This window comes from Oryx dammah, unplaced genomic scaffold, assembly GCF_014754425.2.
Source record: "Oryx dammah isolate SB20612 unplaced genomic scaffold, SCBI_Odam_1.1 HiC_scaffold_29, whole genome shotgun sequence".
NCBI classification, from domain to species: domain Eukaryota; kingdom Metazoa; phylum Chordata; class Mammalia; order Artiodactyla; family Bovidae; genus Oryx; species Oryx dammah.
The window spans coordinates 106,687,373-106,701,979 of record NW_024070213.1 but is presented as its reverse complement, the minus strand read 5'-3'; the positions used below and the strand labels follow the sequence as shown (position 1 = coordinate 106,701,979).

General features: G+C 37.7%; 1 protein-coding gene and 1 long non-coding RNA gene across 2 annotated transcripts in view; one reads left to right on the top strand and one right to left on the bottom strand.

Moving 5' to 3' along the window:
• Window positions 1–14,607, bottom strand: part of LOC120858442 — an 86,467-nt gene that overhangs the window by 39,583 nt on the left and 32,277 nt on the right. The gene's annotated exons all lie outside the window — the stretch shown is intronic.
• PTPRQ (protein tyrosine phosphatase receptor type Q) overlaps window positions 1–14,607 on the top strand; it is a 239,820-nt gene that overhangs the window by 217,053 nt on the left and 8,160 nt on the right. Inside the window, exons 40-43 of the mRNA XM_040234499.1 lie at window positions 5,299–5,433; window positions 5,852–5,977; window positions 6,831–6,979; window positions 10,452–10,587. Of these exons, the coding sequence (XP_040090433.1) occupies window positions 5,299–5,433; window positions 5,852–5,977; window positions 6,831–6,979; window positions 10,452–10,587 (546 nt within the window). The remainder of the gene's footprint in view (window positions 1–5,298; window positions 5,434–5,851; window positions 5,978–6,830; window positions 6,980–10,451; window positions 10,588–14,607) is intronic.

Sequence of the window (14,607 nt, the reverse complement as noted above, 5' to 3'; positions counted from 1 at the left end):
TGCTACAGGTATAGATCCCCATCCTGAACCCCCCTCACTCCTCCCTCCCCGTACCACCCCTCTGGGTCGTCTCAGTGCACCAGCCCCAAGCATCCAGTATCATGCATTGAACTTGGACTGGCAACTTGTTTCATATATGATATTATACACGTTGCAATGCCATTCTCCCAAATCATCCCACCCTCGCCCTCTCCCACAGAGTCCAAAAGACTGTTCTATACATCTGTGTCTCTTTTGCTGTCTCACATACAGGGTTATCGTTACCATCTTTCTAAATTCCATATATATGAGTTAGTATACTGTATTGGTGTTTTTCTTTCTGGCTTACTAAAAAACTTTTTTTCTTATTCATCATCTTCTCGCCTAGGCCTGCCATTTCATTTGGTCCCACTGGGGCTCTGCTTCTGTATTGCTCTGTCCTTTCCTCAACATCAAACATAACCTGTCCTGTGTCCCACTCCCCACAAGCCTCTGTTAAGAGGGAAAAGAATTCATTCTTTCTAAATTTTACTTTGGTTAGTAATTACTCCAAAATGACAATTATATATTGACTCTTATCTACCAATTAAGTAGACACAAATGAATACCTCATAGCCTAAAAGGTCCAACTAGCTATGGGATGACAGTATAGGATATGAACATGATTAGGAAGGCAACCAGACAGTTTTAGGAGATATAAATGAACCACACAGATTACATAAACAAAGGAATATTAATGAACTCCCAGTGTTCCCTCTAAATATTATCAGTTGTCGGGAGACAATCATAAGAAGAAGATAATGCACAATGAACAACAAACTAAGTCTGAATATATACAGAATATACACATTCTTCTGTGGTCAAGTGATGTTGTAATGCAGTAACACTTACAACAAGGTCACCATGACCCGTATGTAATAATATGCATCATCCTTACTGAGCTGCATAGGAAGCAGGTGCAGATGTAAAGCACTTTACATAAGGCAAGTTTCAGTATTACAGTGGGCAGTATATTTATTGCTTTTACTTTCAGGGCAATCTCCTTTGTCTGGGATGTCAGGAGAAGATGGAAATAAACTCATATTACTGTAGTGGGCTCTCACTTTTCCATCCCCAAGTTTAGGCAGTCTTCACTTCACAAACAGTAAAGACTTCTCAGAGTGAAGGACACCGCAGTTTCTCCCACTCCCCAGCTTTCTTCCACGGCACTTCCATGTGAAAGCTCATGAACATTTGATCCAGGAGCCAAACATAGAGGCCATCTACAAATGGACTCTAGATTCCTATTTCTTTGGGTGCTACAGGAAAAGAGAGAAGAACTATAGAGCGAGAGAAGAAAGCAAAACAGTGTTTAGATGGGGGGAAAAATGAAACCTGAAGAAGAGAACAGGGAATACCAGTAGGTGGTCTGAAGTGTGTGCTTCGAGACTAGGAAACACCAGGCCAGGATCTGTAATTAGATTACTATTTGTTTACCTCTCGGGCCTTGGCTGTTGTTGGGAATTATACTCCTAAAGCTAGGACTCAATGAGAAGATGGAAATTTTTGACTAAGGATGGACCATGGGACAGAGGCAGAGAGGAAAATAAATACTGCATCCTTGTAACTAGCCAATAGTTGTACAAGTGAGTTTACAAATGTTTTCAAGAGAGCGAACAAGAACATTATGTAATGGGACAAGAAGAAGACTCCAAGCTGCTAACCCAAATTATCTCCCCTGTCAACCTAAGATGCCTGAAATTACTTCAATTTGAGGATAGCTTTTACTATAGTTGGACTGAAGATTAAGGGCTATGATACATATGAGCCATAATCATATGAGAAACATCAGATTTGGTCCATGCTGATAGAAGATTATAGTACCAAAGGACATTGGATCCCTGAAACAGGCACATGCAAATGACTAGGAGAAATATTCTATAAATTGATAAATTACACTTAATTGTCCTCACCCTTAAGACACTTTCTTCATTCGGCTTTTAGGACAACATTCTCTTGATTTTCCATCTACGGCTTTGACTCTTTCATCTCAGTCTCTTTGTTCTCTCTTATCTCCTTGACTACCAAACACTGAAATTATCTAGAGCCCATTCCTTGAATTTGCTGCTTCTTTTCAAACTCATTTCCTTGATGACCTCAACCATTCTTGTGATTTTAAGTAAGATATATTTGCTGACTACTTAAAAATTATGTCTCTAGTTTGGACTTCTTTCTGAACTCCAAACTCATATACCCAATTGCCGTGATGACATTCCCACTTGAATATCCAAATGGGATTTCAAGTTTAATATGTCCATTGTGAATTCTTGATTTTCCTTTTAAGTCTGCTTATGCTAGGTGTGGGGAAAAAGGAACCTACCTACCTACACTGTGGGTGGGAATGTAAATTGGTACAGCCAGTATGAAAAACAGTATGGAGCTTCCTTAAGACACTAAAATTAGAGTTACCATATGATCCAGAAATCATACTCCTGAGCACGTATCTGGAGAAAACTCGAATTTGAAAGGATAAATGCACCCCAGTGTTCACTGTGCACTGATCGAGGAATGGATAAAGGAGATGTGATGAGGGTGTATTTATGTATCACATATATGGTATATATGTGTGTATATGTAAGTACACACAGGATATTGGCCATAAAAAAGAATGGAAGGATATTTGCATCAACATGGATGGGCCTAGAGATTGTCACACTAAGTAAAATCTCTCAGAAACAGAAAGAGAAATACCATGTGATGTTACTTATCTGTGTGACCTAAAATATGATACAAATGAACTTATTTACAAAATGGAAATAGACCCACAGACATAGAAAAGAAATTTATGGTTACCTAAGGGGAAAGTGGGTGGGGAGGGATAAATTAGGGCTTTGAGATTAGCAGGTACAATGTCTTATATAAATAAACAACAAACTCTACTGCATAGAACAGGGAATAATTTTCCATAAACTGCAATAAACTGTAACGAAAAAGGATATATATTGTATATGTATAACTGAATCAGTTTGTTTTACACCAGAAACACTGTAAATCAACTGTATTTTAATTGAACAAATTTTTTAAAGTATGCTCATACTGAAGTTTTTTTTTTTCCCCTCATCTTTATTTAGAATCATTACTGACTATCTTTCTTATACCTAGTATCTAATCCATAAGCAAATTCTCTTGGCTCTGTCTTCAAAATACACCAGATTTTATTATTTATCACAATGCCCATTCCTATCACCCAAACTGCATTCCTTGGTTGGACTGTTGCAATATTCCAACTACTCTCCCTCCTTTCCCTTTTTATACCACTGTCAGCTTGTGGTATACAAACTAGAGTAGAACTGTCAAACACACTCTATATATGTTCAGAATCTTTCAGTGGCTTTCTCTGTCATCCAGAGTAAAAACCAAACTCTTAAAACTGCCTGCTCCGGGGCCTAAAGCACTGCTCCCTTCCCTCTCTTGTCTCCAATGTCACCTTCTACTCCTGTCCCCTTTTGCAGTTCCTACAACACTCCAGACACATCTCTCTTTTAATGCTGTTACACTTCACTTTCTACCTGGAACACTTTTTCTCCAAATCTTGAAGGGCTTACCTCTTTCTGCTTCAAGTCTTTCCTCAGATTTCACCAATGAGCCTTTTCTGAACACCCTGCTTTCTGAAATTCTCTCTCGTAGCACTTATCACTTTAAAAAAGCTATGTAAATCACTCATTTAATAGACCTGTTAACAGATTTAATGTCTATTTCCCTTAACTAGAGGATAAGACAAATCAGGGTAGGAACTTTAGTCAATGATGAATCCTCAGTTCCTAGACTAGTGCCTGGCACACAGTAAGCACTCACAAATATTATTTCAATGGAGGAATGTGCATTTTAAAAGCTGTAAAGAAATTAAAATATTAATAGTGCTTCATTATGGATAGTGAGATTATAGATGAAGTCCATATTTTTTAATATATATTTCTGAATTTTCCTAACATTCTACATTGATTATATAGTACTATTTAAACAAACAACAACAACAAAAAACCTTTACAATGTAAATAATTACATACTGAAGTATTTCAACTGAGACTGGAAACACAGAAATGCTTTAGCACCTAGTTTTTGTTTGTTTTTAGCAGACTGAAGGTTTTGTTCCAGAAACTGTCATGACTAGCACTGTGATTTTTTGGGAAAAATCACCTGAAGTGGCACATCATTCTTTAAAGTAAAACAAACTGGCTGGATTAGATTTTAGGACCACTTGAACTTTAAAATGTATACTATTCTGTATAATACTATATTCTCTGGCTACTGAGACAATTCAATTTAAAAAGACAATTCACCCTTAAACCTCATTCTTCAAAATATTTTGATGTTTGGAATAGATGTGATTCCATCACTTTAAAAAAATTTACACATAAACTTTAAGAGAAATCCACGGATGCTACTCACGTGGCATGCTTACATTCCAGGTGAATAGACCGAGTTTGAGAACAACTTGATAAAATGTATAAGAGTTGTCATAACAGGGTTGAGACAAACCTCATGTCCTACAATAGTTAAATGAATCTTCTTATTATCTTCACATTACTCTTGGTTTTAAGCTCTGGAGAATAATTACTGATACCATCATTAATGTAGATAATTTCTTGCAGGGATATATGAAAACATCTGCACATCCTTTAAATTTATAACAACAGCTAGTGGAGTGGGTAAGACAGCTGGCTCTGGATCCAGACTATCTTACTGTGAGACTTTGAGCAAATTCACATTTCTTAGCTTCCATCTTCATCTGTAAAATGAGGATAATAACAATACCAATCCATAAGGTTTTTATAAGAAATAGATTAATTGAAAGATGTCTAACATATTGTCTGCCATAAAACATATTATTATTATTCAGCCTTACTGTTCCCTGGTGGCTCAGACGGTAAAGCGTCTGCCTGCAATGTGAGAGACCCAGGTTCGATCCCTGGGTCAGGAAGATCCTCTGGAGAAGGAAATGGCAACTCACTCCAGTGCTCTTGCCTGGAAAATCCCAGGGACAGAGGAGCCTGGTGGGCTACAGTCCATGGGGTCACAAAGAGTCAGACATGACTGAGCAACTTCACTTTCACTCTCACTCTTTTATTCAAAGTTAGAAATTAAGAACAGCTAGTTGTATATTACATTATGAGGTTTAACAATGTTGGAAATTTTGAGTATCTTTTAGCATTCAAAAATATGCAGTATTTTATAATATTAGGTAATCTTACAACTAGTATGTTTTTCATGACTCAAAAGCTAAAAAATATTATATATATATGTAAATATTGATGCAATGTTGTAATTATATCATTCTAGGGCTACTTATGTCCAAATGAATTTATTGCTACTCAAGGCCCATTACCAGGAACAGTTGGGGACTTTTGGAGAATGGTGTGGGAAACCAGAGCAAAAACATTAGTAATGCTAACACAGTGTTTTGAAAAAGGGCGGGTAAGTTATTTGAAAAGCTTTTTCACAAAACCTTTATTTTACGTTTGTGTTAATTTATGTGTGATGTTGGGTTCCCCAGGTAGTGCTAGTGGTAAAGAACATGCCTCCTAAAGCAGGAGATGCAAGAAATGCGAGTCCAATCCCTGGGCCGGGAAGACCGCCTGGAGGAGGGCATGGCAACCCACTCCAGTATTCTTGCCTGGAGAATCCCTTGGACAGAGGAGCCTGGTGGGCTACAGTCCCTGGTGCTGCAGAGAGTCAGACACGACTGAAGCATCACGTGTGTGACAATTTTAGCTCATACTCTGACCTATCAATGACTTGGGCATGTAGAAGGCAGTTGCACCTTAGCAGCAATAACTCTGAACTATATATATATAATGGTTCTTATAACTGGTAAATTTTCTCTTGACTACAGATCAGATGTCATCAATATTGGCCCGAGGACAACAAACCAGTTACTGTCTTTGGAGATATAGTGATTACAAAACTAATGGAAGATGTTCAAATAGACTGGACCATCAGAGACCTGAAAATTGAAAGGGTAAAAAAAAAAAAAAAAGGAGGGAAAGTCAAACATGATAAAAAATATGAATGCTCTAAATGTCTAAAGTCAAATATAGTTTCTAGACATATTTCTGTATATTCAGTAATGCTTTTCTACTATCTTCAAAATAGAAGTTTTGAATTGGCATTTGCCTTCAATATCTACATCATTGTTTAATTCCAAATTACTTAGAGTTTGTATTAACTAGTTAATATCAAATTCTTAGGTAGACAAGGAAAGAAGCAGGAGAAAACAACTAGGTCACTAGGTTTATCTTATTTTATGAAGAAACTGTAAAATTTTATTTAAAACAGGGATTTCTAAAATCACGTGTCTCTATCTGTATCTTAATCGTTGGATTTTCTATTTAATCCAGACTGAATACAGAATCAATAACATAGAGATCCCACCTTTATTATGAAAATACCGATACACATAGAAAATGATATAAGGATCTTTATACTTTCTGACATTATCAGATACCCAATACCAGTGTTATAATTTGTGAGTGTGTTTATTTAAGTTGTTAGGTCAAAACTGTTCAAAATCTACTATTCTGGTGTTACAAAACGTTACACTACATTGAATATAATTACCCTACATAATCATCTGTTTGCAAGATTTGCAACAATCATGCTCACTGTTTGCATTCATACTGAAAGGTCATTTTCTGTAGTGTAGCAGTAGCAGAAGACTTCTCTTATAGGAAATCAAGAAACCACAGTTTCTTTGTTTGTAAACTATCATTTTAAAAGATCACCTTGAAAACCTGGGGAGTCAGCTACATTCAGACTTCACTGTGATACTTAAATAACTTTATCATGTTTCTTTAATGTGTCTTTCTGTCTAGCATGGGGATTGCATGACCATTCGACAGTGCAACTTTACTGCTTGGCCTGAGCATGGGGTTCCTGAGAACAGCGCCCCTCTAGTTCACTTTGTGAAGCTGGTTCGAGCAAGCAGAGCACATGATACCACACCCATGATTGTTCACTGCAGGTAAGAAAGGTTTTCAGAACCTTTTATGAAATACTTGAAATGGGATTTAAACCCAACGTGACCTTTATGTTATCATGACACTATTGATTTTCTAGTAGAAATTAATGTAGATTCAATCCAGCTTTTAGTTGTCAGATATTTTACTGGTTATAACAAATCAAGATGTAGTTTTATAAAAGGTTAGATGGCAGAGATCAAATGGCTAAAAGAAAGACAAAATATATATCCTGGTACAAGAATTTTTATGGAATCTTTACTGAATTATACCTCTCAAAATCCTTAAAAAATATAAAAAATTGTAGCCCACTACTGATGTGAATGAGTCTGGGAGTGTAGAATCTTTTGGGTTGTATGAATAAACTCTTTATCCTTCATTATTTCAACTGAGATTAGTCTACTATAATAATTTAAACTCTTTTGTAAAAACAACTTCTGAGATTTGAGTTACAAAGAATCAAGAAAATGAACTTTAAAATAAAGATCAAATTAAGTGACCAACCCAAGCATGATTCCAAACTTTTGCAAACTATTCAAATATCTTTCTTTGACCTAGCTCTTCAAACATGATAAATATAATAAATTAAGGTTTTCACTTTTATTTTCATCTGCATTTTATACCACTGAAACACCAATACTCCCCCTCAAAAATTAATAAAGCTCACAATTGTTTAGAATTCAGAGTTCTGGACATACTGATATGATTCATGCTTTCTAACATGTTATATCTAAATTAATCTCAGCATGAGTCTCTTCAACAGTTGTACTTTGTAAATGAGAGAAAAAGTGGGTGATAGGCAATACTGTTTTATGATTCTACTTATATGAGGTACCTAAAAAAGGGGTAAATTCAGAGAGACAGAAAGTGGTCTCCGGGGACTTAGAGAAATGGAGAGTTACTGTTTAATGGGTATAGAGATTCTGTTTGGGATTATGAAAATAGTCCAGAAACAGATATTAGTGATGGTTGCATAAGACTGAATGTGCTTAATGCCACTAAACTGTGCACTTAAATACAGTCAAAATGGTAAATTTTGTCATGTATCTTTTGCTACAATAAACATTTAATGATTTTTAACCACATTAATAAAGTAATTATTAATTATAGTAACTCCAAAATCAATTGATGGATAAATAGTCAAATGGGGATATACTATAATTAATGTAGTTAATATTTAGGAAAATATTAATCCATCCAGTTTTTAAACTTTTATTTAGATGAAGAAGCTCAACACATAATTGAGTCTACATTTTCATTTCCAGGAATATTTTAGATTTTTTAAATTGTAAGAGTAATACATACATTATGAGATATCTTTTCACATTTAAAAACATATAAAATTAAAAGTAAAAGCCTCATTCTTACCCTCCCAATTCCATATACTCTCCATACACAGAAAAATTTTAACAGACTGGTATATAGGATAAATACAGTAACATTTTGCTTTTAAAGTCAGTGATTGATTTTAAATTGGCATTACTGATGATTAAAGTGGATAGTAAGCTGCCTGTAATGTCTTCCTATTTTACATATACACTGCCACTGGATTATAATCGTGGATTTTAAAATTCACTAGAAAAGTAAAGTACCTTCTCTCTTTTAGACTCAAAAAGTGTAGCCTCATCCTTTGTGACTTATAGATAAAAATGCAGGAAAAAGTATGCTTATATTAATAATCTTTAAGTATAATTTCAAAACTTTCTCCTAAATGATCACGTCCAACCCCAACTTCTCATCTTAGCTTTTGACCTATACATTTAGCTTCCAGTTCAACATGACAACCTATTAATAAATGACCACAATATTCTAAAAATGTGTCCAAACAGAATGCTTGGGCCCATCTCCAAACTCACTTCTTCTCATCCCATCTTGGTCAACAGCAGTCCATTCTGCTTGGCCCAGAAACCCTAGACTCATCCTCGACTCTCTACTTCCTCTCATTCTACATCCATTCCAACAGCAAATACGCTGATCCCTGCCCCCATTACCTCTCCACACACTCGCCCCACCCTGGTCTCCTTGCTTTTCTTTGAATATGCAGAACACCCTCCCACTCGTATCTGTTCTCTTCCCTCACCTTCTGGCCATAATGCTCCTCTCCCGTGTACCAACATGGTGCACTTCCAACCCGATTCAAGTTTCATTGTCAGAGAATCTTTCTCTGATGGCCCTGTCCTACCCTATCACCTTTTATCTCCTTAATTTTTATCTTTCACCATAGCACTTACTGGGCATCCCAGGTGACGCAAGCGGTAAAGAATCTGCCCGCCAATGCAGGAGACGCAAGAGAGGCAGGTTCGAGCCCTGGGTTGGGAATATCCCCTGGATTATGAAATGGCAACCCATTCCAATATTCCTGCTTGGAAATTTTCACGGCCAGAGGAGCCTGGCAGGCTACAGTCCATGGAGCTCCTAAGAGTCAGACATGACTGAGCGCGCGCACACACAGCACTTATCGCCACTGGGCATACCTTATGCATGTATCTCTTCTGTGTGGACTCCCATCATCCCTCTTCTAGAATCTAAGCTCTATAAGTATTGGGGACTCTGTGTGGTTCGCCCCTGTACCCCAGATGCCTAGGGCAGTGTCTGACACTCAAAGTATACTGAACAATGGAATGACTGATTACTCTATTGGGGGATATATATGTGTTATCGAGTTCAGAGTTCTGTTGTAATGCTATTTCTTAGGTTGACTCAGGCACTGCACACAGCCAACTATTCTTAACCTACAGAAGTAGTTTCTGTATTGTTTCATATTTTTCAAAGTGACATTTGTAAGACTAGGTGACCTTTCAAATGCCTTTTTTTTTTTTTTCAGATTTACTTCCTATATTAACCATTTAAGTACACAGGAGTCTTGTCTTTCTAATTGGAATTTCTGAATAAATCTTGTCAGGTTTAACAATTAACAGTTTATATGGAGCACATACTGTCCTTCCGTATTAAACTAAATTCTTAAAAGGAAACCACTTTCCAATGTCATTATCTATGGAAGGAAAAGGAAATTCTAGGGAAAGTGAATAAGAACACACAAGAGTCTGTTTATCAATATGATGTAGAAGAAGTGCTATCTGAGCTAAATAGTTGACATTTTCCATGTTTAGCATCACTACTGGTAACCAAAAATATATTCAAAGTTTCTGGTAATTAAGACTTTTCAGTGATTGTTTAAAATATTTCCTGTACTTCTCCAATGACACCTCTTAAAATGTTATGAAAGAAGAGGAAAAGTTCAACTGGTTTTAAAAAAAAACTCCAATATTTGACAGCGTGTTAAACATAATCATCTTGCTCCTTCTAAACAGTCTTGGGAACAATATAAGTACAAAGAAACTCCAAAGAAAATCCACTTCCACATAAGAAAAGAAAGTATATGTAATTTATTGCTACCATAGTTTATCTTCTTCATCACCATCCACAGGAATAACCTTTTTGCTGAATAATTTGCATGTAATTTCACTCTTCCTACAGTGCTGGAGTTGGAAGAACTGGAGTTTTTATTGCTCTGGACCACTTAACGCAACATATAAATGATCATGATTTTGTGGATATATATGGATTAGTAGCTGAGCTGAGAAGTGAAAGAATGTGTATGGTACAAAACCTGGTAAGACAATCCAAAACTGCAAGCAGTGTCAGCTCTAGAATTTTTCCTGGGAGGACCTTAGTGGCACCAATCTGGTTAGACATGGACTATGGCTACAAGGCAGACACTCTTTTCTTATGTTATAAACCTCTAGGGTGGGGGCGAGGGCTTGGGGCTGGCAGCTGATGGAGATTATGGGAGAACGGACCCACATGTCCCCGTCGTCCTTCAGCACCGTTACTGATGACTCATCCTAACTTGTTTATGCTGATAGGCATGTAGAAAATAATTCGTAAGAGAGATTTGTCTTTAGTGTTTGGGAAGCACAGAAAATGAATCAGATGAATTTCTTTCGTAAATATGCTAGAAGCTGTAATTGGGAACAGTTTAAAATATTAACTATTATGTTGGTCTGTGTATTTCCCTTGTCCATATTTATCCCTTTTGTATATTAGTACTACTAATGTTTGTTACAGAATATTATCAGCTATCTGGGAGTCTTTGTTTGGTTGTTTTAGTTTGAAAGCAAAAGTATTTTTAAAATCTAGATTTCAGTCATAAAAGAAATCGCATAGTACAATGGTAAACTGAGACCCCTCTGCTGAGTGTCTAGTAGGTTCCAGGTACTATACTAGATCATTTTCATGTATTATCTCATTTAATTCTTTATTTGTAAAGCAGGTCCAATGAAACTAATCAATAGACTAGGTATTACCGGCTCTTCTTTACAAATAGGGAAGCAGATGTTCCAAGAATTTAAGTGATATTCAAAGGTTATAAGTGCCAGAGCCAAAATTCAAACCCAAGTCTGTCTAATTATACTAAGATGTTCTTCTCGTATCTTTGGGTTGATATTTTTATACTACACAGATTTTTCTCAGTAAATATGCAGACCTTCTATAATGATCTTTTCTAGGGTGCCAACTAGAAAACATAAGTGGCTATACAGCCGTGAGAGGTGGGAGAAAACAGGCTCTTTGCTAAAATAAGTTTGAGAAAATTTCCTAGAGCCTCTATGCTAATGTGCACTGACATTTATAAATACAGAGCCCTTGTGGAAACAACATTTCCCAAACTTATATAACAATGGTATCCTTGAACCCTTTTGACCCCAAAACATGTAACCCCACGTCATGGAACATTAATGTTCTTAGGAATATGTGGCTCTAGACCAGAGACATCCAAACTCTTCAAAAGGTACATCCCTTCCAGGAGACAAGTTTCAGCATTCAATTCCTGGGCTTCCCTGGTGGCTCAGATGGCAAAGACTCTGTCTTATAATGCAGGAGACCTAGGTTTGATCCCTGGGTGGGGAAGATTCCCCAAAGAAGGAAATGGCAACCCACTCCAGTATTCTTGCCTGCGAAATCCCATGGATGGGGGAGCCTGGGAGACTGCAGTCCGTGGGGTGGCAAAGAGTCAGACATGACTGAGCACCATATGCACACACACACACAAAACTACATTTATGTATTTTTAAAATGTAGTTTGAGCCGCTATGTATATTATAAAGTATACACAAATTAATCGAAAACCATGAGGTAAAGGTCAAAGAAGCAATTCTGACAACTTTGCTAACAGTGATGGCATGGCTCAGTCCATAAAGAATCTGCCTGCAGCGCAGGAGACCTGGGCTTGATCCCTGGGTTGGGAAGATCCCCTGGAGAAAGAAATGGCTACCCACTCTGGTATTCTTGCCTGGAGAATTCCATGGACAGAGAAGCCTGGCAGGCTATGGTCAGTGGGGTTGAAAAGAGCTGGATATGACTGAGGACTGGAATGCAAAAGTGGGAAGTCAAGGGATACCTGGAATAATGGACAAGTTTGGCCATGGTATAAAAAATGAAGAGCGCAAGGCTAACAGCTTTGCTAAGAAAACACGCTGGTGATAGCAAACACCCTCTTCCAACAACACAAGAGTCTACTCTATACATGGACATCACCAGATGGTCAATACCAAAATCAGATTTATTATATTATTTGCTGGCCAAAGATGTAGAAGCTCTATACAGTCAGCAAAAATAAGACTGGGAGCTGACTGTGGCTCAGATCATGTACTCCGTACTGCCAAATTCAGACTTAAATTGAAGAAAGTAGGGAAAATGACTAGACCATTCAGGTATAACCTAAATGAAATCCCTTATGATTATAAAGTGGAAGTGACAAATATTCAAGGGATTAGATCTGATCGACAGAGTGCCTGAAGAACTGTTGGACGGAGGTTTGTAACATTATACAGGAGGTGGTGATCAAAACCATCCCTAAGAAAAAGAAATGCAAAAAGGCAAAATGGCTGTCTGGGGAGGCCTTACAAATAGCTGAGAAGAGAGAGGAAGTGAAAGCCAAAGGAGAAAAGGAAAGATATACCCAACTGAATGCAGCATTCCAAAGAATAGCAAGGAGAGATGATAAGAAAGCCTTCCAAAGAGAATAGTACAGAGAAATAGATGAAAAACAATAGAATGGTAAAGACTACACATCTCTTCAAGAAAATCAGAGATACCAAGGGAACATTTCATGCAAAGACGGGCACAGTAAAGGACAGAAATGGTATGGACCTAACAGAAGCAGAAGATATTAAGACAGGTGGCAAGAATACACAGAAGAACTGTACAAAAAAGGTCTTAATGACTCAGATAATAATGATGGTGTGATTACTCACCTAGAGCCAGATATCCTGGAATGAGAAGTCAAGTGGGCCTTAGGAAGCATCACTACAAACAAATACAGTGGAGGTGATGGAATTCCAGCTGAGCTATTGCAAATCCTAAAAGATGATGCTGTGAAAGTGCTACTCTCAATATGCCAGCAAATTTGGAAAACTCAGCAATGACCACAGGACTGGAAAAGGTTAGTCTTCATTCCAATCCCAAAGAAAGGCAATGCCAAAGAATATTCAAACTACTGCACAATCGCACTCATCTCACATGCTAGCAAAGTAATGCTCAAAATTCTCCAAGCTAGGCTTCAACAGTACATGAACCATGAACTTCCAGATATTCAAGCTGGATTTAGAAAAGACAGAGGAACCAGATATCAAATTGCCAACATCCACTGGATCATGGAAAAAGCAAGAGAATTCCAGAAAAACATCTACTTGTGCTTCATTGACTACACTAAAGCCTTTGACTGTGTGGATCACAACAAACTGTAAAAATTCTTCAAGAGATGGGAATACCAGGCCACCTTACCTGCCTCCTGAGAAATCTGTATGCAGGTCAAGAAGCAGCAGTTAGAAGCACACACGGAACAATGGACTAGTTGCAAATTAGGAAAGGAGTATGTCAAGGCTGTATATTGTCACCCTGCTTGTTTAACTTATATGCAGAGTTCAGTTCAGTTCAGTTCAGTCACTCAGTCGTGTCCGACTCTTTGTGACCCCATGAATTGCAGCACGCCAGGCCTCCCTGTCCTTCACCAACTCCCGGAGTTCACTCAGACTCATGTCCATCGAGTCGGTGATGCCATCCAGCCATCTCATCCTCAGCCGTCCCCTTCTCCTCCTGCCCCTAATCCCTCCCAGCATCAGAGTCTTTTCCAATGAGTGAGCTCTTCGCATGAGGTGGCCAAAGTACTGGAGTTTCAGCTTCAGCATCATTCCTTCTGAAGAAATCCCAGGGCTGATCTCCTTCAGAATGGACTGGTTGGATCTCCTTGCAGTCCAAGGGACTCTCAAGAGTCTTCTCCAACACCACAGTTCAAAAGCATCAATTCTTCGGTGCTCAGCCTTCTTCACAGTCCAACTCTCACATCCATACATGACTACTGGAAAAACCATAGCCTTGACTAGACGGACCTTCGTCGGCAAAGTAATGTCTCTGCTTTTGAATATTCTGTCTAGGTTGGTCATAACTTTTCTTCCAAGGAGTAAGCGTCTTTTAATTTCATGGCTGCAGTCACCATCTGCAGTGATTTTGGAGCCCCCAAAAATAAAGTCTGACACTGTTTCTACTGTTTCCCCATCTATATGAAGTGATGGGACCAGATATCATGATCTTCGTTTTCTGAATGTTGAGCTTTAAGCCAACTTTTTCACTCTCC